General features: G+C 40.4%; 1 protein-coding gene across 1 annotated transcript in view; it reads right to left on the bottom strand.

The window, feature by feature from the left end:
- LOC108934241 (protocadherin-1-like) overlaps nt 1-23,782 on the bottom strand; it is a 28,755-nt gene extending 4,973 nt beyond the window's left edge. Inside the window, exons 1-2 of the mRNA XM_018751805.2 lie at nt 22,985-23,782; nt 19,088-21,280 (exon numbers count right to left, since the gene is read on the bottom strand). Of these exons, the coding sequence (XP_018607321.1) occupies nt 19,088-21,280; nt 22,985-23,782 (2,991 nt within the window). The remainder of the gene's footprint in view (nt 1-19,087; nt 21,281-22,984) is intronic.
- Nucleotides 23,783-23,997: the final 215 nt, after the last annotated feature.

The following is a 23,997-nucleotide window of genomic DNA, read 5'->3' as shown; positions in this document are numbered from 1 at the left end:
TTCTCCACCTCAGAGATCAATAATGCAGAGGTATGCATCTCTCCAGCTTGTCACCAGCAAGCCCAACGTTTCAACCAATGAATTAAGATCATTAAGGCCTCACTGTGCTCTACAGCTGGTCTCACTTCTGTCAAAATTTATTCTTTTGTCAATTCTACTCCCTAAAAAATGTAAATGTCACATTTTTAGGGCACGTTGCCAAAGATATTTCTAAAAACATCCATGCTTCATCTTCGGCAGATCTGTCACTTTCGAAAGAAAAAAGGTCAAGCACTACCTTATTTAGCCTTATAAAAGGTTGTTCCTGTTTACACTGAACTGGTGATGTTTTGGTTTTTATCACACTTATGTTTTGGTGTATAAGCACAATCATAGACCACAAATAATTAAAATACAAAACCGAAAACAGACATGATAATGCAAAGTCTATTTTACAAAATCTGTCCATGTGTGCAATTAACTGTTGTTGGGGGAAAAAGGTAAAGAGCTCTACACTAGTATATCATGACTCCTGCTTATAATAGTACTCTTGAAGTCTGTTGTTAACCTTGCAGAAATGGTTATACTCCATATCCCTGAGAAAACTATAGACATTAACCACTTCCTTTACCCCTACAGTGCACTTCTATTTCATTTAAACCCACACTCTCTGGCTAAAGCTGACATTTCATAAAACAAATCAGAAGAATACTTCTAAATACAATATTTTAGAATGGCCGATTTGAAATACTGTGGCACTAAATGTCAGGAAAGCTCACAGGCACTCTGAAATATTGTAAAGAACCATGCTCAGACACGCACTTAAAATCCTCCGTGCAACTCTTTACGTTTTTTTTCTGAGCACCAACGAGAGGTGTTGACTTTATGTGACCACATACAGAGACTACCACTAAAATGTTCTGTCCTACATTTATATTCATAGGCTTGAAAGGGCTGGATTGATTGTCACTGGGACAACATCTTATAGGTGTCCACAATTTTATCTAACTCAGGAATACAGGCCCACAGTGTTAAGGGATTCACAATATTTACAGCATTTGCACTGGAGTCCTCGAAACATTGCCCTCTATCTATCTTCAGATTACTGTAATAAGTTTCTGTCTCCGATATTCTATAACATTGCCAATTTCCAATTGTAACAGAGAACGTGCGTCACTAAATAGAAATTTCAGTCTTTGAAGTCTCCAACTCTGGACCAATTTATAACCCTGCTTTGAAGGTCTTAGTCTTCATTTAGTCAAGAAGCTCCTTGTCACTGTTTGAAGGCTCTATAATCCTTTCCCACTTTGTACCCTACAGTGAATTTCCAGTGTACAGCCCAGTATTACCATGTTTGAAGGGTTACATCCTTATGTACTGGGACCCTTTCCCTGCACCGACAGGGAGATTTCACTGTCTAGCACCAGTCTTTCTGAAGGCCTTATAGTCCTGTAATATTGTCCCAGAACACCATACTGCCCCGTAACTGTTTTAAAGCACTACAGACTTGTACTGATTCATTTGAAGACACTGCAACTTTTTTTTTTTGCTTGTCCTTATTGCACCAGTCACCCTATAGCGCTGTGTTTGAAGACCCTACAATTCTACTGTGCTCAAAGGCCCCTTAGCTATGCTTCTAACTTCACTTTCTCCACTCCTGTTCCCATCTGCAGAACTACAGGCCCCCCCCCCCCCGAGGAAAACCCTCACTACAAGAGCCTTCACATTAAGAAAACCCCTTACAGCAGTTATCTGTGTCTACAGTTTTCAGGTAGTAAGTGCTTGAGGGAAAGACTATGTTCTTGAAAATGTCCATCTCTGCTGTTTTGTGAGTGATGAGGGCACGTCATATAATAAAAGTATGCTGGACTGTGTTTCTTCTAAAAAAAAAAAAAAAAAAAGAGAAAATCCCCAGTGTGAATATGTTCCTCATCTCTAAATTATGAAATATCTAGCCTTTATTTTAGATCTGCCACTAACACACATGAATATTACAACGAGAGACTATTCATGGACCTTGATGAATAAAACATTGCTTGCATTGCTTGAAAAACATCAGACACTTGAGAAGGTGCCAACAGTCCAAAAGACATACCGTATATTTCATATTTTAAAGAAATTGTATCACTTTTTTTACATACAACAATCAGTCTATTAAACAAAAATGCAACAGAATAAAAATTCTTTTGGTGAATAAAATAAATTGTTTCTTCTAAACAAAAACTTTCAGGGAGATTCTGAAATGAGCCACTGATATTAGATGGATTCACTACCCAGAAGTTTAGAAACTGTATTTTGGAATGTTAACCCAGGCGTAAATAATCAATTATTGTATATTTTCATGTTTTACATTTATATTTTACATTTTCTCCACATAGGCTGCTTTTTCCAACACTTCCAAATATTAAATCCTCTGACTGTAAGATATGAAATAAGTGGCTAATCACCTGAGAAATCTCAGACTTTGTACATCCCAGCCCAACAACTTCTCCCACTATCATCTGGTCAAACCTGGTGATGGTTGCTGGTCTCTAGTTCTCATCCCAGTAGAGCAGTGCACATTCTTTCTCAGCCCTCATGCTTATTATTTACCAGTGTTGTCTAGAAAACTAAGTCACTTGCAATTTTGTGGGTGTGGGCAGAGGGATCGCCCCTTTAAATCTCAGAGCGGTTACTAGGAGCTGAGTGCATCCCCCACTCTCTGACATTAAGAAATACTACACACACACACACACACACACATTTTCAGAACCGCTTGTCCCATACGGGGTCGCAGGGAACCGGAGCCTACCCGGTAAAACAGGGCGTAAGGCCGGAGGGGGAGGGGACACACCCAGGAGGGGACGCCAGTCCGCCACAAGGCACCCCTAGCGGGACTCGAACCCCAGACCCACCAGAGAGCAGGACCAGGTCCAACCCACTGCGCCACTGCGCCCCCTGAAACACTACCACAACTGCAATTAATAAATGTTCTTGAAAGTCAACTGTTCTTAAACACAGCTGTGGCACTCCATCCCACGAACAATGTAATAGCGTAGTAGCTTTGGTTAATATGAGGCCTGTACTGGTATTTATAGTTAATGCACATAACTTGCACTGTCCCTTAATGACTATGTAATTTTTTTCCTTAATATTCTATGTATATTGATAAAATGCTACAATAAAAAAAGATTAAATACATGAAATGGGCATAGAAGAATAGAGGGCAACATAGTGTATACTGAGGACAAAACCAGAACGTAGAATTAAGGTATCCTGTTCTGTGTTTCGCATGTCTAACCCAGACATCAGGTTGAGGTGACTGTGAAACGTGTATTCAGTAATTGTAACCCAGAGGGCAGGCTGAAGTGGGCTGTGCTGTGTGTTTGATGTGTGTAATCAAGAGACTATAATAAGATGACATGATGTGTTTGGTATGTGTCCCAGAAATAAGCATATGGTAGGTTGTTTCATATATAGTACTTGGTATGGGTAACTCAGACAGATGAACAAGGTGGGTTGTTATTATTTATCTGGCTGAAGCCTTTGCCCAAGGCAGCCAACAATTTTAAGTCTATACACTAACTCTTTTTTCAATAATATACTCTTTTTTTTTCCTTTTTTTACTGGTTAAACTAGGATAAATACCTTTCTCAAGGGTACAACAGCAGCCTTGTTTACAGTACCTGATCCCTGTGTGTGTGTGTGTGTGTGTGTGTGTGTGTGTGTGTGTGTGTGTGTGTGTGCGTGCGCACGCGCATGCATGCACTTGGTCAAGTGATCAGGAAAAAGCAGGCTCAAGTGAGAAGGTGTTCAGGCTGATTGCTTATTAAGAGGACGCTCACTTAAGGACATAAAATGAACAGTATGTCTCTTACTCCCCAGGTTTTTTTATGGATCTAACTAGCTCTATGCATTATTATTTCTTATTATTATATTGTTTAACTAACACTCATACTTAAAGCAAGTGACACTTTCTCATTTAGCTTAAATACCTTTCTCACAGGGTTATGGAGTCAATAACAGGCCATCTTAATTTTCCCTTAAGTATCTCTATGAGTATGAAATTTCTATCAGAAATTTTGCAAAATTTACCTTTAATTTAAAGAGCAAAAATCATAATACAGTTTATTAGCCCAAAAATTCTTTCTTTGTTAAATCTTCTTTTTAATACGCTAGATTTTCATATGGCTGTGTAAATACAAATGCACAAAGGCTTTTCTCTTTGTTTTCATACCTGCTTTAGCCTGTAACCTGTCGTTTCTGAGCTATTTCATAAAGAACAGGTGGGAAAGAGGATTCTGACTCCAGAAACAAGCATTACAAATGAAGCATGAAATTTGCTCAAATTACTTTATTCAACCCAAGCACTCTTCTGATTACTGAGTCTAACATAAACAAATCAAAGATTTTCAGTGACCCGAAACAATCAGTGTAAACCCAGACATTCTTTTTCACCCAACCATCAGATCAAAATCTGGCAAAATATTTCATGGTAATATTTCATCCTTTAAGTTCATACATACAATGTATGATTTGTGTTTTGATGTACCAAAGCTATAAAAAAAAAAAACATTGATTTACAAAGCCACGTCAAACCGAACACCCAAACTAATTTGGAAGCGACTAGCTTCCATAGGTCCGTTAAATTACTTGGAATTACTCATGCACTGCAGTTACATTTCTTGTAATTGAAAATTAAGGTACAAATGTCACTTCTTAAGAGAATCAAAAGTGCATGGGTGCATATTTATTTTTTTATAGGCATAAACTGTTTTTCCATACCATAAATGGTCATTTTTAGTGTCTCTGTCCCTATATTAATACTACTACATGGACAACTTCTAACATATTCCAACCAGGCTACCTTTTTTCTTAGACACTCAAACCTTCTCCATTTGGTCTCAAATCAGAGCTGCTCTCCTCACATATTTAAATCAGAACTATTCACTTCAGACTCCATTAATCTCTTGTGCAATTTGACAGACTGTTCTGTGTCTATGAGCTCTTAAATGTGCATTGACAACCTGCCTGACAATCTAAGGCCCAATTATGCAGCAAATTTATTATCGGAGTTGACACGGTACTATCAGGAGACAGAAAATGTGTCACCTTCAATGATCTACATTTATTTTCGAAGTGAGCAGGTAATCTGTGAGATGAAAGGGGAAATTTAAATGTGCTTGATCCATTCAGTGCTTGTTCCTCCCCATCACATACAGTTGATGGATTTTTTGTTTAAATGAAATGGCTACCTATATAATGTGTTATTAATGGGAGTCTGCCATGTAGTGTCCTAGTAACAGAAGCTACAGAAACAGTAAGGTCACCATGTCATAAGTTGGTTGGGAGTGGCTCTATGTGGTAGTTCTGATTTTCCATATTTCTATTGATATATCTGTATTTCCCCTGTGGTGTCCAGGAACACAGGCTGTACCTGCTTAGGAGATAATGAGCAAGTGTGCCCGAAGTTCTTAAACTGACCATGAAGAAAGAGTCTTGACAGAACCACAAAGGGCTAATAGTGGTTCCTTATGGTTGGATGGTTTTCCATAAGGTACTGTTTTAGGAAGGAAAGCTCCTTTTTTATGTTGGTTACCGTTGTGGTTTATTTTGATAATAAAAACCCTATAAATCCACTACTTTACATTTGGTCACTTCCTAAACTGGCACACTTTGCTGTAATAAGAATGAGAAGTTATCATGCTGCGTGAAACCGATTGTCAATTGCTTCATTTGTTCCTGATATCTAAGATCAATAAGACTTGACTTAGATTGCATCATACTGCAGTGCCACCTTCTAAATTGCAGGAATATTTTTGCTTATTTGAATGTAACAAAGAATAATCACCAGCTACATAGGCATATCTCTAAGGACTGGAACTGACTGATGCTAATAGCAAACTTTCAAAGTAAAAAAGTAACAAGAGATAAGATGCATCATTGCAACAGCCCTGCATTGTCACCTGGTTACAAAAACATAATTTTGTAATTATTGGTTTTTACATACTTATACCTCAGAAAAAGGCTAAAATACATAAATTAATAAGTGATTACACTGAATACATATACTATTACTCTAAAAGTTCAGCATTTTATTTTGCATTGTTTCACAAATGCTCAAAGGATGTAATTTTTCTTTTATTATGGAAAAAACAGATGCAAGTTTACACCTATCTCACAAATGAAACTAACCTACAGAACAGGTATTTACACACACACAAGTTGAAGCTGCTTGCCCCGAATGGGGTTGCAGCAAGCCAGAGCCTAACCCAGCCACAAGGGGAGGGAACACGCCCAAGACAGGACACCAGGCTGTCACAAGGTACCCCACGGGGGACTTGAACCCCAGACCCACCAGACAGCAGGATCCAGGAAACCTGCTGCACCACTGCACCCCCTGCAACAGGTATTTGTAAATGTGTAAATACAAGCCACTGGTCGTAGAACTGGTGACAGGAAAAGGAAAAAACCAGAAGACCAGAGCATTAAAACTATAAGAATTATCTGCCCTGATAAGCCGAGCTTGTTTAAAAGTAAGCTGTAAATTCAACTCAGCATAGTAGATTAATAGCAATAAAATGCCTAACAGGACCCTGATCCTAAATGTGCCAGCATGGTTTTAATGTGTTCTTTAAATGTAGTTGTCCATATGCTGCATACAAGAATTATGACACTCTACAACTACAAATGGACCAATAATGTGTCATTTAGTCTTCAGTGAAATAAACTGTTGGGGGTGTGGTAGCGCAGTGAGTCGGACTGGGTCCTCCTCTCGGGTCTAAGGCTCAAGTCCTGCTTGGGGTGCCTTGCGACGGCCTGGCGTCCTGTCCTGGGTGTGTCCCCACCCCCTCCAGCCTTACGCCCTGTGTTGCCAGGTTAGGCTCCGGCTCCCTGTGACCCCATATGGGACAAGCGGTTTCAGATGATGTGTGTGTGAAATAAACTGTTGGCCTTAAAGAATTTTTTATCTGAAAGAAAAACACAATATTGAGGGCTTTCTCCTCTGCAATTATTTTCTTTGTCTTTCCTTTTCTTCTGATATCCCACTTGCACCCTTTTTTTTCAGTTTTCTGTGACTATGTGGGTCAGTAAAATCCTCAGTAATGTGAAACAGGTACAATGGCCCAAAGGGATGTGAACACGGTACATTCTTCAGTGTGCTGTTTTTCAAGATATCGGCGTGCAGTTCATACTCTTGACAGTTTGTACATTTTCCTTGCAAAAATACATTATTTATTGTCAGGGGGACATCTTGAACACACTTTTTGTTAGGAATAAATGTTTATTATCTCTCTAAGAGGGGCATATTCTCTACACCCTTTTCTTGCAACAGTACAGAGTGAATTGTCTTTCTGGGGGAATTGCAGTTTTCGATTGTCTCCCCATGGGAAATGCTCCTTTGATATTGCTCAGGAAAACCGAGTCTGTAGGCTGACAGAAATTAATCAAAGTGCCTTGGGGAAGCTGGAGAGTTACCATGTGCTTCCCCCCAGGTGCTACTCCCCAAACTGCAGTACAGACAGGACCGAATGACTCAGTGATTCTGTGTCTGAAGATGACAGTGATAGAGTACTCTCAGATAATCATATTATCATCTGAACCCCCCATCCTCTGGATTTTAGGATCTGTAGTCCTCCTGAAGACCTAAGAAATCCTCCTTAAGCCGGCAAAGGCCCATATCAGCCTGCGGCAGAAGGCAGGAGGGAAAGTATATCAAAACTATATATAAAAAAATAAAAGGAAAAAGGTCATGAAATGTGGCAATATAGAAGTCCCTAGAAACTACTAGAGAATGTAAGAGCCCACGCTGCTTTAACGGACTGGCTAATCAGAAAGCAGAATGGAAGACTGCACACTAAATAAACAGGTGTGTATAAGACAGCTGGGAAATGTTGATAAATCTCCTGGCTGAGCATCACTTACGAAGCATCACACAGCTCAGGCAAGACTGAACTTTGGACTGCAGAAAATTTATCTTTTTGCTCATAGTCAAGATTAAACATATCTGTTCTTCCCTCATGTATGGTCGTTTACAGAATCATGTGTACTTTACAGAAGCACACATCCTTCAAAGAGGACATTGTTAGAATAACAGAATTATATGTACGTATTACTTCATCCTGATGTTAAATTGTGTATAAATTCAGGTGCATTCCTTGTCATCCTCTGTCACAGATACTCAATATGTTAAGCTAAAAAGACAACCAAGACACATCCTTAAACTAAAAGGACCCAGATGCAAATCCCACCTCTTGAAGTGCTATGGTAAAAATTACCCAGCTGTATAAGCAGACTAATAATTGTAAGTAGCTTAACTATTGTAAGTCTGTTAGGTGAAGAAACATCAGCTTAGATACCTAAATAATTTATGTCAATAGTGACCTTAATAACTGCAGTGTACTTCAGCAGTTGACTGGTCTCTTGTTTTAGCCTGCTGGTTCTTCCTTTACAGACTCTATACCAGTAGGTTCAGGCCACCACTCATTGAGCAACAGACATGGTCAGTAATCTCACCCACCGTTAAATGGTCCTAATTTGTTTATGAAAATGGACACAAATATCTATAAAACAGATAATGAAATTACTCATTTGTTTTTTCTTACAGGGAAAAATTCCAACTCCAAGTTCACCCCAAAATGATCCTATATGATACCTAATATAAGGAAAAAGTTTAACCTAGTAGAATGAATAACCATAACATCATCATACCCTTTATAATTAAATGCATAAATTAAATATTTATTTTTCTTCAGTTGCTATCATTTTTTCAACGGTTTCCTAGGTCTTACAGAGGTACAGCAAGCTATTTATGGAAATTTCATTTTTAAAAAAGGTGAACCTGAAGGGTCTACTGCATGTAAACAAACTGAAAAATAATGATTTCATTAAGTAAACACTGTGATTGTGTGTGGACTGGCTTGAGAAATAGAAAAACTCATTGTCAGTTAAATAATTTGAAAATTAAAGTACAACTGCAAATACAAACATGTGAGTATGTAAGTGAGACCATATCATGCAAGAAGGCAAGTGAGAGTGTGGGTACTTGGTTCCCACAATGCAAAGTGTCTCACGGTCTCTGTGACACACACTGGTTGGACTATTTTCAAATGCGGTCTAAGTTATTCAAGTTGGATCAAATGTTGCCGGATGCTGCAGACCAGGTAAATGAAAATTGAGACTCTTTAATGATAAGTGGCATTAATAAACTGGATAAGTGAGAAACCAGATATCATAAGATTGAATATTGGAAGATGAGTGTATTGTCCTGTGTATCCTGCTTCATTACAGAAAAGCCTCTGTGCAAAGAACCAAATCCTCCTCAGTGAACATCTCAGTAACCTGACAGAAAGTGCCCTACCCACCCTGCACCAGATAGATTTTTCCAGTCGTAGAAGAGACTCAACTTCTTCAGAGCTTCCTTTTAGTGTCCCTCAATCCACCCTAGTAATACACCGAAAGCTAGATAACAGCAGGGACCTTTTACAACCCCTTACTTTCTTGTAGACTGTGGAAAGTCAAAGCTTGCTTCAAACCACAGGATGCTTCTTTCCAGATGGTATTTACTCACCAAAGAAAGGAGGCATAATTGAATGAAGCTTATTTCAGCAGGATCCCCACTAGCCATTTGTTTCTCTGACAGCAGCATTCACCCTGAGAGTAAACTGTTTGCAAAAACAAAGGGAGAGGAAAACCACTCTCTTTCAGATGCATCCTAACAGCTAAGGGTTACAGGCATCAATAGATACTGCAGCCTAAGATAATGTGGACCGCTACAGTATGTTCCTATGTACTTTAACTTAGTACAGCCTTCCCCAGCCCTACACTTACTGATCCACTGAGTATGTTTGCCCAGCTGACGTCTTAATTAAATTTGATTAAGCTTTTGAGACAGTTTTGCCATTAAAATCTTATAAAGCTGTTCAACAAGAACCCATAATAGCAACATTTCAAAACTGTAATACTACATGTATTGCAAATAAACAATAACTTTAAATATCTAATCAAATAGGACATAATAAGGTAAACCTGTACGAAACTTCATGGAGAGCTGTATCAACATTTTTTCAATGCTAGAGCACATCACTGTACTATTTTTGTGTATCATATACTTCGGACAGCATATTACAATACTAAATTTAAACCTGTGAAGTTTAAACACAAATGTGTCTTGCCTTGATCAACACAAATAACATTACTGATACACCTGCATGGGGATGTAAATAAGGAACATAGAATGTCATGTGACTCACAATTTAATGTGGCAAAGAAAATTATTGAATAGAGAACTACATACATTTAGACACCTGATAGGATAAAGGGCAATCAATGTCACACCAACTGATTGCTTGACTGCTTGCAGTGAGCATGTATTAGCAAGGTACTTACCCAAAAAAATTGCTCCAGTAAAGTTACCTGGCTGTATAAATAATAAGTAAATAGATTAACATTGTTATCTGATGTGGAGAAAAGATAAATACAGATTTTTATGTAATAACTAAGGAGTGAAATGACAGTGGGTTTTAATAACTTTATTATTCCTATAGCCCATGGTGACCAAAAGAGCAACCTTGTTCGCTGCTTTTGTTACTCTGGTGAAAAGAGCGCTCTACTGTGGTCCCAACATGATCTTTCAAGCAAATTTAAATAAGATTCAAATGGTGCCACGAGTTGCTTGTTTCCTTTTAATAAGCCTAACTAGATGCAACCATTTCCTCAGGGGATGGGGGTGTGGCCAATGCTGCAGAACCCTCTCACTTTATGGAGCAAGAGTAAAAATGAAGGTGGGGGCATGGGGGTGTGGTGGCGCGGGGGGGGTTTCCACCTATGCCTGCTCTCTAGTGGGTCTGGGTTTCAAGTCCTGCTTGGGGTGCCCTGCAATGGACTAGCATACTGTCCTGGGTATGTTGTCCCCCCAGCCTTGCACTACCGGGCTAGGCTCTGGCTCGCTGCAACCCTGCTTCGGACAAGTGGCTCCAGATGGTGTACGTGTGAGTAAAAATGAACAATCCTGATTGATCTTCCCATGCTTTTTGAAAATGCATAATAGTACTTAGAGTAAAAATCTAAGAGCTTGACACCTACACACAAGTGTGCCCTCCAAGGACCATAACCGATGAGTACTGGCATACTATGATACAGCTGAGATTTAGGCATCTGCACATGCTGAGACCTGCTGGGATCAAAGCTGAGAACAACTGGCCTAGAGTTAGGTATTGGACAGCTGGAAAAACATCTGCACACACTGCGTTCTTCTCAGAATCACAACTGAAAACCATTGCCAGTGTTATTTAGTGTATATCTTAAAAAAATGCACACACTGTGGCCCGCTGGAAACACATCTGATAACGACTAGTCTGTTGAATTGCAGAGCTACTGGATACCTACACACTCAGTGTACACTATGTGGTATAGTATTATAGGACAGCATACATGGCACAGTATACTGTACTTTAAGAAAATTTAATGGAGAGTACAGTGGTGTACCACACTGTAGTGTATATGTGGTGTATGACAAACTTCTCCAAAAGCAGTGCTGGTCAGCAGAATTATCATAAAATATCATACAGCCTTAACTGAATCCTGGCAGTTTCAATGAAAAATGGGGAAAAAAAATCAAGTGTAAAGGGATGAGCAATTAATGCTTTTCTATGCTTCGCATCTAATTTCAACGCCCAGAAAGTCTATGACGAAAACAGGGCAACAATTCAGCCAGAATATCAACCACTAATAAAATGCCTATTTTTCCAACCCTTCCCTAACCATCTTTTGGATTATTCTAAACCGACTGCAACAAATGGTTACCTTGACTAAAATATAACTAAAACTCTCACAAAGTGGTACAATAAATGAAAAATCACACTTATGTGATCCGGACATGGCCTTCTCACAGGCTGATCGACTTCAGAGTGAGCCTTGTGTGAGCGTGCTTGTGAGTGTGTGTGGTGAAGGGGGTGTAAGATCGGTGTTGGGAGGCTCGTATGACTAATAATAACTGAACTCAGAACAGCTTTTATCTAAAGCTTTTGTACATGACACCATGATTTAAATGGCTTTATATTTGGAATTATTTTCCAGCTATCACATCAGCAAAATCACCTGCTTAGAAAGTATCAAGATTACAAAAGCACGGAACAAAGGTGTTGTCAAGATTGTTTACTCTTCCTCTCAAACAGCAGAGATAGAAAAGCCTGCTGAAACACTTCTTTATATGAATAAAGTGTCTCAGCTACAATGTGACAGGAGAGAGTCTGGTTTCCATATCATTACTTTTGCAAGGTTCTCTTTGACCCCTTGCCTTTACTGCAGACACATAAATAATAAAGCGGTTTCCCATCCTTGTGCAAACAAGCTAAAGTGGTTGGGAAGTTTGTGCATTTTCTATACAGGCGTAGACTGGTAATGAACAGGTACAAAATTCATCACAAAACCACTTATTTTTACACGTGAAGAAGCACAACTTTACAAGGACAGGAGGCATTTAATGAGCAAAGTTTGCGTGTTGTAATTATTGCGTGTTGAGGGCTGCAAAATTTCAATAGCTTAATTCACATTTTTTTGCAAGAATTGATGTGCGGCGAGGGGGCGCGGTGGCGCAGTGGGTTGGACCAGGTCCTGCTCTTCCATGGGTCTGCGGTTCGAGTCCCGCTTGGGGTACCTTGCGATGGACTGGCGTCCCGTCCTGGGTGTGTCCCCTCCCCTTCTGGCCTTACGCCCTGTGTTACCGGGTAGGCTCCGGTTCCCCGTGACCCCGTAAGGGACAAGCGGTTCTGAAAATGTGTGTGTGATGTGCGGTGTAACCACTTGGCAGCAAAAAAACAAAACCTGTTTGTAGATGTATGTATATGCAGGTGTGTGAGAGTGGTGTGGCCAAACATAACAATAACTATGTCTAAGAAAACTAAGGACTGTTAAGATATCAGTTCCTACTTTTTTGCTGTGGCTCTCTTTTTTTATTGAGGGACTTTGGCCAGTTTCACTTGCCCAGAGGATCACTTTTAAATCAAAGATAAAATGGGATGAGTGTACCATTTAAAGAAAGTATGCTGAAATAATACTACAAATTCTACAAACAACTTAAAACATATGCATGGTGCTTCATATCTGGAGTGGATCTTTCTGGATTTTTCAGTCCACAAGACATCCACACAATTAAGGAGGAACCTCACTTCATCACGCCATACAGAGCCTCACACTCCAAGCCTCACTTTCCATAATGTATCACTGTCAATATTTTAACACTTGTCCAGTGTGTGTGTCCAAGAAACTGAAAAAGTGTATTTATTCACAACTTCGATCCCTGCTCAGTCTATGTAGAGTTTGCTTGTTCTCCCCGTGTCTGTGTAGGTTTCATCTTGGTGCTCCGGTTTCCTCCCACAGTCTAAAGACATGCTGTTCAGATTCCCCCATAGTGTGTGAGTGACAGAGAGAGTGTGTTTCACTGATGTATGGATAAGTGACCCATTGTAAGTAATGTATCTAGCAGTGTAAGTCACCTTGGTGAATAAGGTGTGTGGGCGGATAACACTACATACAGTTCATTAGAAGTCGCTTTGGAGAAAAGTGTCTGCTAAATAAATGAATGTAAATGTATAGTTCCAGGGGATGCGGTGGCGCAGTGGGTTGGACCGCGGTCCTGCTCTTTGGTGGGTCTGGGGTTCGAGTCCCGCTTGGGGTGCCTTGCGACGGACTGGCGTCCCGTCCTGGGTGTGTCCCCTTCCCCCTCCGGCCTTACGCCCTGTGTTGCCGGGTAGGCTCCGGTTTCCTGTGAGGGACAAGTGGTTCTGAAAGTGTGTGTGTGTGTGTGTGTGTGTGTATAGTTCCAATGGGAGTGCAGTGGTGCAGTGGGTTGAACTGGGTCCTGCTCTGCGGTGGGTCTGGGGTTCAAGTCTCTCTTGTGGTGGACTGGTGTCCCGTCCTGGGTGTGTCCCTACCCCCTCCAGCTTTACACCCTGTGTTGTCAGGTTAGGCTCTGGCTCCCCGTGACCCTGTATGGGACAAGTGGTTTTGGAGAATGTGTGTATAGTTCTGACATTTAGAAATTTCTTTTATGACTTGTAATTTGTTCTGTGATAACCAAAAACTCTAATAACTCAGATCTTCTGATATGATTCTTACTATAAAACACAGATGCCTCTTTACTGCGTATCCATGCATATGGACATGGACACACATACACATTTACATATGAAAGCTTTAGCTCAACTAGTAAAAAAAAAAAAAAAAAAAAAAACCCTGAAAAGTCCATTAGGCAGGAGTTCATGATTTGCCCCAAGGAACAGAAATGGAATTGATCAGATGATAACAGACAACATTGATTGACCCAGTACAGTACATTAAGGCCAGAGGCCTTTAAACCCCACCCCCATTTCTGTAAAGAAAAGATTCATGGCTGCAGTTACAGAAGATTCGCCAGTGCTGCACTAAACCATGAAGGCTAAAAACCTGTACCTTCCTAAAATACCTTTTAAATTTGTTCTTAAGATATTTAAATAACGCTGGGAATTGTGAATTTGAAACATCTCCCCTGTCTTTCATCTGTTTTTGTGGAATCCCAGAGGCCATCGCCATATTTAAGCTTGTCTTAATTCCATGTCAATCCAATTTCTCCATGTGGGTGTGACTGTCCAACCCTCCAACGCCACTCAAAATTACATCTGTGTCCAGTACATTCCTAAAACAGTGGAATATCGAGGGTATCCATGAAGCCAAGTGCAAATGCCTAGCAACAGCCCAGAGCAAATGCCTAGCAACAGCCCAAAGCAAATGCCTAGCAACAGCGTAATGCACATACCTAGCAACAGCCTAGTGCAAATGCCTAGCAACAGCTCAGTGCAAATGCATAGCAACAGCTCAGTGCAAATACCTATCAACAGTCCAGTAGAAATGCCTGGCAAAGCCCAGTGGAAATACAAAGCAATAGACCAGTGCAGAATCCAATTTAAATTATGTCTAATAATTTTAATTTTATGAATGTTCAAAGCCATTGTAATCAGTTTTACATGCTTTTAGTATGCATTAAACCTGGACAGGAACTGGGTTTCTAATGTTTCCTCATATCACTTTCGAAATGATGACTGAAAGGACATTACTAAAACACATTCTAGTAAACTGCATCACATTTGTGTAAAACACATGAAATGGCATATAATTCTACAAATTCAAACCCAAGAGAACAAAGGACATCCTGAGTGTTAGAATGTCTTGTATAAATCTGCGAAAAAGTGTCTTTACAAAAACTACCTATGAAACTAATGCATTGTACCCTCAAACATTTATAAACCACTGCAAGTTTAATCAGATAAATATTATTGCAAATGTTCATTTAACCTGTTCATCAACCTATTTACTTCCAACATTTCACAATTAATTCCCATTAAATGTTTTAAAGTTATAATGTATACACCCTTTAAAGGCTGCACACTAACCCAGCTGCCTCACAGTGTCTGAGCTCCTGGAATGTAGGTTTGAATCTAGCTTCGTTAGTGTGGAGTTTGCATTTTATCATCATGTTTGTGTGAGTAACCTCCTGGTGCTTATGTATCATATGAACTGGGGAACCTAAACTGCCCATAGCGTGTGGCTCGGATGAGTGAATGTGTGGCTACCCTGCAATGGACTGGTGTCCAATCCAGGGTGTACCTTGCACCCTGTGCTTCCGAGGTAGGCTCCGTACCACCACAACCCATTTATGGACAGAATGTTATCAACAGTGAGTGGCCGTCGCACATATTTATTGCATTTATTTATTTATTAATGATCAGTCACTGCTTGTCCAATGTATGTTCACAGAGGTCTGTATCCCAGAAGAAGAGGGCATGAGGCAGGGTACAGTCCATCACTGACCTATCTCACGCACTCATTCACTGACTTACACATATGCACAATAAGGGCAATTTAGAGGCACCAGCTCACCTAAAACACATCTTCAAATTAGGTGCTCCAGTTTCTGGCTACAGAGAAAATCCACATGAACACAGGGAAACGTGCAAACTCCACACGGACAGTCAAATTCGAATCCACAGGCACTGTGAGATACCAGTTCTACCTGCTGCACCACCATACTGTCCTCTTTAATAAAATGTACATTTATATTTAACATTTACAAACAACAAACAATTCAGTACAGGTGGTTCCCAACTTACGATGGGGTTACATTCCACGAAACCCATCGTAAATCGAAAATGCATTTAATACATCTCACCTACCAAACATCATAGCCTAGCATACATGTGATGGCTGTTACGGGCTTGGCACCTTTATGCTGGGCAATAATCTTGAGTTTCTCCTCAACATAACTGCCTTCCTCTTCTTCTTCCCACCAGTAGCAGGAGACACAGATGGGCCTTTCTGTGACATTATGGATGCACAAAACACAACGTAGATACAGAGGGGTATCTGTATAGCGACCACGCGGCAGACTGGGAGATGCGGATCGCTGCCGCTGCCCAGCATCGTGAGAGAGTATCGCACCGCATATCGCTTACATCCGGGGGGAAAAAAAAAAAAATCGAAATTTGAAGTACAGTTTCTACTAAATGTCTATCGTGAGTTTACCATCGCAAAGTTGGAAAAACCATAATTTGAACCATCGTAAGTTGAGGAGCATCTGTAGTTAGACTGTGATGGTGTGTTTGGACAAATTCTTAGTGTTCTTTCTGTCTTGGTTTTGAATTGACTGGGGTGCTTACACCTACTGCAGAGAGAGGTTCTTGAGACCCCCTGGTTGGAGAAACCTTTGAGCAAGAAGAGAGATTAAAGTGAGGTGGTGGTGGGTCTGCCAAAAACACCACATGCAGGAATGAGGGTTAGTGAGCAGTCATATGGGGGATGTTCTAATTCTTCCTTCCCAATTTTTTTCCCTCATACTCCAATTAACGAATTTCTCTTTAAATGTATATTAAAAGGTAGATTTAAAAACAGTTTAACATTCTGCTGTTAAATTAATATTCAAAAATATAGTGCTTGAACATTTATAGTGTTGTTACTGTCACTTTCGATGTATTCCTGCTACTGGTATTATTACATTACCATTGATATTGAAACCCATTGTTATTCTTTTGCTGTGTGAATAGCTTGAGTGATAAATGCAAATGTTTACAGGACACAAAATGACAGTCTAGGTCTAGACTGCTCCTTGACATCTGGAAACATAGAAGAGAACTGTATTTTCAGCAGCCGTGCATGACAACTAGGGTGTACCAAAGCCTTCTGGGCAACATGGCAGCTATAAGAACTCAAGACAGGAGCCAGTCTAACTGATGGACAAGGCAGGTTAATAAAGTGACAGGGAAGCACTGACTGAGGCACAGATTCTGAGAGTAAGGATATGTTATGTGTCACCAATGTTTACTTGTACACGTACAATGTGTGTGAAACTGAAAACGTCAAGATACTCTTACTTTTTTCACAACAGTAAACGGGATAGCATGCTTCCAATTTCGAAGGATGGTTTTTAATTAGTTAAATTCCTAACAGTACACAGCAAACTTATTTCATGTGAACGTCCATGAGTTTTAACGGAGTCATACTTCATTCATTTTGCATTGTGTGCCAAATCTCTTCAGCTCTTCTACACTAAGTTTGTAAACACTGATGTACTGTACCAGCTGCTTGTGCATATTAGATTCTGAAACAGAGAACTACAACTCAGATCACAGCTGAAATTAGATGTGTGCCATTCACCACTTGTTACTGGAACTCATCCAGTGTTGGAACAATCTGCATTATTCCGACAAGGGAGATATGGTTTAAATTTATCAGAATTTCCTGGGTGAATTCACTAGTCTGTAAGGTGCCTGTTAGTTGCTGGTTACTTGCCACTTTTGTGTGTTACATTGCTGTACTGATTGGTACTTAGGTCTGCTAAACAGCACTGCGTACTTTGCAGTATCCTATTCTGTGCTCCTTCTGTTTTCACTTTTTCTTTTCATTTACATTTATTTATTTAGCAGATGTTTTCCTCCAAAGCAACTTACAATGGATACTATGTAGTGTTACCAGACCACACACCTTATTCACCAAGGTGACTTACACTGTTAGATACACTACTTACAATGCGTCACTCATCATACATCAGTGGAACACACTCTCTCTGTATTAGATTAAATTTTCTCCATGACTCTTTTTCTAGAGTGGTATGAACTACTTTTTTTATGAGTACCTCCTTTATGAAAAATTGAGAACATTTGTAAGATGTAGTAAACAACATCTTGCAGCAATCATCAGAAGCTTCTGACTGTAACCCCACTGTCGAGCAAGGAACTTACAGTGCTCCTGTCTCACATAGGTTACCTATTTAATACATTTTAATCCATTAACTGAACTTGAAAATGACTGAAACAGACATTTAGCCTTCAGTGTGTGCAATCTACACAGGATATGTTGAAAGCACACACACACACATTTTCTGAACCGCTTGTCCCATACGGGGTCACGGGTAACCGGAGCCTAACCCGGCAACACAGGGCGTAATGCTAGAGGGGGAGGGGACACACCCAGGACGGGACGCCAGTCCGTCGCAAGGCACCCCAAGCGGGACTCGAACCCCAGACCCACCAGAAAGCAGGACTGTGGTTCAACCCACTGTGCCACCACACCCCCATGTTGGAAGCAATGATTTCATAATACAATAATACACCGGTATTATTCAAAATCAAGTTTTTCATAATTACTCTTTAATAAACTGAAATACTAACATAAAAATTATGTACACATTAGTAAAATGAATTTTAAAAATATAACTAGTAACTTTTGCAAGTCGTATCTGCAGTCTCTTCTCCCACATTATCAAATGCCAGTTTGTAGGGGAAAAAGGTAAAGACGGGATCAACCATGAAATATACTGCAATGAGCAAGGATTAAAAAAAAAAAAAAAAAACATGTGTCCTTTTGTAAGGTAAGATCTATGGATCATAGTTGTCTTGACCCCACATTCAGCTTTAACTATGCTATGCTTTGGTCCCCTGCCAGTACGTATGACTTGTAACTATGACCTTATTCCACTCTTTAACAATGGTTTGACACAATAGCTAAAGCAATAGTTATACCTTTTAGCTGTTATGCCATTGAATTAGCATAAATGTTATTTATGTGTAATCATGCAGTATTTCAAAGAAACTTCTCCTACCTGTTTCAGGCTGTACTTTGCTGGGTTTGCTTTGTAACTGTAATCTGAATACTGGTCAGAACCAGTTGAGTTGTCATCACCTGCTCCCACAAACGAGTTAGCAACAGGGAGATCCTGCACAACCTGGTGTTTACTGGATGCTGATGGAGACTGTGGCTGAAGTTGAATGGAGGGCAGGGGAGAGTTGGAGCGGTAGTGTCGACCCAGGTCAGGACTTCCTGGGGGATAGTTCAGCGGCAGGTGGATTCTGGGGCTGTCATTGAGTCTGTCATGGTTGAAATTTAAACTTTTCTGAAGGTTGGCCTCCTCAACTTCTTCATCCTCTTCTAAAGGTTTAGTTGGTTTTGGAGCTTTGCCTTTCTTCCACTTTTTAGCCTTGCTGCCCTTGTGACCCTGCTTAGGAGTATACAGGTCTTTGGTCTCCTTCTTGCCTGCCTGGTAGCCACCCTTTGCTTCCTTTTGCCACTGGTGTCGGATGACCACCACCACCACAATGACCAGCAAGACAGCTGTCACTCCTGCAAGGCTTCCATACATGATATTGCTGCGATGGGCAGAATTATTATACTCAGGATCTCCAGCAATGTCTAAGTCCAGTGGGGTATTGAGACTGTGCCCCACCAATGACTCCAACAGAGTGACATTGTTGAATGTCTCATTCACATAAATGTGTATTAGAGCTGTGGTATGTCTTGGTGGTTTGCCTTTGTCGCTGACCTTGACCACCAGACGATGAAGCCCATTGTGCCTGGGAGCTAATTCCTTGGCTAGAGTGATTTCCCCATCGGTTGGGGAAATGCGGAAGAGGTTGTGTGGGTTGCCACTGGAAATACTGAAAAGTAGCTCTGCATTGGGACCAGTATCAATGTCCTCTGCCTCCACTCTCACCACTCGGCTTTCGGGGTTAGTTAAAGAAGAAAGGCATTTGTAGGAGGAGTTTGAAGGCTTAGTGACATAGGGAGCATTGTCATTTTCATCCAATACGTTGATAGTAACACCGACATAGGATGATCTTGGTGGGTCCCCACCATCAACTGCTTTCAAACGAAAGGTATAGCTGTTCTCCTTCTCTCTATCAAGAGAATGACTAGAAAGGATAGTACCAGTCCCATTCTGGATGACAAACTTGCCATTGTCTGGCTCCACAGACAGATGTACTTGTGCATTCTGACCTTTGTCTGCATCAATCACTGTCACCATTCCAACTGGACTAAGTTTAGGCATATTCTCCAAGACTGAGAAGCTATAACCATTCAACATGAATTTAGGGTCATTGTCATTACGGTCCAACACCCTCACAACAACCACAGCTGTTCCACGGTGGCTAGGAATGCCCTTATCAGATGCAGCAACATGGAATTCGTAACGATCTCTGTGTTCTCGGTCAAGCTGACTCCGTGCCCGCACCTCCCCTGTGTTGGGGTTGATCTCGAAAAGACCTTTTGTAGAAGAGTCTGTAATTATGCTGTAGGTGAGCTCTGAGTTTGTGCCACTGTCAGCATCTGTGGCTACCACGTCTACAACCTTGTCTCCAAGCTGGTTCTCTTCCCAAAAATCCACCTCCAGCAATGTAGGAGAGAAAACAGGGGAGTTGTCGTTGACATCTTGGACTTGAACTTTTAAAGAGTTTGTGCTGGAGAGTGCTGGGTTGCCAGAATCAACAGCCACAACTTCAACTTGATAGTCCTTGACTCGCTCATAGTCCAGAAGAGTCGTTGTCTGCAGGAAGTACTTCCTTTTGTTGTCAGTTGGGGAATCACTGGCTGGCCGAAGCTGGAACGGAACATCTCCAGCCACTACACACGTAACCACAGCATTCTCTCCCTCATCTTGGTCTGACACCTGCACTAGTGCCACTGCTGTCCCAATGGGCATGTCCTCTGAAATGTTTGCTATTCCATCCTGGTGAGTTACCAACCCAATTCCTCGGATCTCAACAACAGGGGCATTGTCATTTTGGTCTTTCACATTGATGGTTAAGTAGACCTTGGAACTTTTAGGGGTTGAACCTTTGTCCCGTGCAACCACGTAAAACTTCAAAGCCCCAATTTCCTCCCGGTCAACAAGCCCTTTGACAAAGATAATGCCAGTAGAGTGGTCAATTCTCAGCAACTTTTGCACTGGATCTGTAACTTGATGCAAAGAATACTCAATCTCCCCATTCAGGCCAATGTCAGAGTCAACAGCTTTCACCTGCAATCAGAAACAGAGTAAAGCACATCAAGTGATAATGACCAGTGCAGTAAGTGCCATGCTTAGCTAACAGCACCGACTTTTCAAGTAAGACTAATGAATGAAAGTACAAGCACTCTGGAAAAAAAAATGGCACTCCAAACTAAAATATGTCATACATTAGTGGCATAGTACCACAATGACTCTATATATTACAGTATTACAGACTTATATCAGTGTCAGAGAAGCAACATTAATGCTGCTAATAGAACGATCCCGAAGATATTGAAAGCATTAATAATACTGAATATTTTTATTATCTACAAGACCTGATCACTCCCTGTACCCCAGCAAGACTGTTACGCTCCTTCACCTATTACTGCTTACAAGTCCCACTCATCAGAGATCCAAAAATGAAGTCTGCAGGTTCTCAGCAGTGGCTCTAATGTGGTAGAAGGAACTTCCTCTCTCCCTTAGAAGTAATGAACTGATTTCACCATTCAAGAAGTAGAAGTGTGAATGTTCCCTTGCCTCATAATTCGATTTGATTACGATTCAGATGGTAATGATTCGATTATAGACCGATTCTCAATGCATCACGATGCATTTTGTCCTCCAATTCTTTTATTAATAATACACACACTTGAAACTCTTTCTCTTTCAGATTTTTTATTAAGCTCGTTTTTCTTATCTGCATAAAAACCGAAATGTGCCTAAAATATCTGCTTTCAAGCAGCTAGGTGCATTTTTAAGCACTGGCTGCTGCCCCCCGCCATGTCTCCTATCTACGATACATCAGACGCACGTGCATTACTTCCGAAAGACATAAGCAACTGTTTTATTAATATTTATTTAATAGGAGTACTTTATTTACAATAAAAACAGTATGATATATATATATATATATATATATATATATATATATATATATATATACGATATTTAATTACATTTTTTACAAATCAGTTCTCTTCTTTTATGCATTGATGCAGAATTGTTCATGTCAGCATCGCAATGCATGGTAAAAACGATTATATTCCACAGCTCTATCAAGAAGGGTCTCAAAACCCATCTCTTTGAACCTATGTTTGAACTGTTTCTGAACCCACTGATTTCCAGACAGATTCATGAATTTTGATTACACCAGCTGTTGTGACTACCTTTGTGTTTCCTATCAATTTTATGGGCAGGGCAGTTACTTGTATAATGTGTGTCAGCAAAAACAGTGGCATTGAACAAACTGTGTGTTGACAGTCATGCATCTGCATCTGAAACTCTCTGCCTACTGTGAAATTAAATTTCTTTACATACTTTGAAGCTTTTGAGAGAAGAATCCGTAACACAACTAAATGTAAACACACAGTTGACAGGAAAGGTTTGTGAGGTTGGATCACTAATTTTCTTTTTTCATCCTTGACCTTATAATATTTAAAGAATATGTTCAGTAAAGATATTAAAATTTACAGTTTTGTGTGCTACTTGTTTAATGAGACAGTCTTTATTGTTATAATGGAAGATGAAAATCAGATAACATTTTGGAAACCAATCATGCAAATCCAGATAATTCCAAAAAGATTATTTCAGTTCAAAAACTTTTTTCTCATAAAAAAATATGAAAAACCTATAACAAATAAACCTTAAAGCAATAACCTGAAAATGAATTATATGTCATTGATAATATATCATTAACAAAGATGCACATGATAAAACATAGAGGGGTTTTACCTGGAGCACAGAGTGTCCCACTGGGCTGTTCTCATACAGTTCAGCCTCGTACATTGGCTTCTCAAATCGGGGTGCATTATCATTGGCATCCAGAACAACAATCCTTAATAAGGCACTGCTGTAACGTGGAGGGTTCCCACCGTCCACCACTTTGATGCTCAGATCATACGAGTCCCTCTGTTCACGGTCTAAGTTACCCAAAACAATCAGCTGAGGAAGCTTCTCACCTCGATCTTCAGCTACTTGCAAGCTAAAAAGCCCAGCTGCATCCGGGCCTGCAGTTAGGGCATAATCTACCACGCCATTCCTCCCCGAATCTCTGTCATTGGCTAGGGGGATAGGAAATAGTGCTCCTTGGTGGGTGTTCTCCGGAATGGAAAGGGTGAGAATGGGCGAAGGAAACTGTGGTGTGTTGTCATTAATGTCCTGGACCTCAATTCGCCCTTCAATCAGACGAGGGCTCAGATTTTGGTTTAAGTCTGTTATAGACACCTCAAACTCCAAGAAGCAGGGATCTCCCCTGTACAGATTTCGACAATCTTTTATGTTCTCCCTATCGATGGGGACTTCTGTAGTGAAGATATCCCCTGTCTTACCATCCACCCGTAAGTAGGGGCTTCCCACCTCTAATTTGTATAAGTGACCAGAGTCAGGTAAGCCCTGGTCAGCAGCTAGGCTGCCAATAAGAGTATTAGGTGGCTGTTCCTCTTGTGCCCTGTAGAGGACGCTCCCTGCAGTCCTGTGGTGGACAATCAGCAGCAGAACCCAGAATAGCAGTGTTTTCCAGGGAAGACGCATGGTCAGCTGATTAGCACCACTGCAGCCTGCAGAACAGAAGGATGACAAAGTGATACATAAGCGCATTAACAGTAAACAATGATTTTTATGGTTTGTAACGCACTTAATAAATGCAACAGCTGATGTCTCCACTTTTAGGAAATATAATCTTCCTTGCTAATTTTGTTTATTTTATATTTTAAGCAAGCTATTCCTTAAAAATAACATATATTAAT

This window comes from Scleropages formosus, chromosome 4 (assembly GCF_900964775.1).
Source record: "Scleropages formosus chromosome 4, fSclFor1.1, whole genome shotgun sequence".
Classification (NCBI taxonomy): Eukaryota; Metazoa; Chordata; class Actinopteri; order Osteoglossiformes; family Osteoglossidae; genus Scleropages; species Scleropages formosus.
The sequence above is the reverse complement of the archived record's forward strand: the minus strand, read 5'-3'. Positions and strand labels throughout refer to the sequence as shown.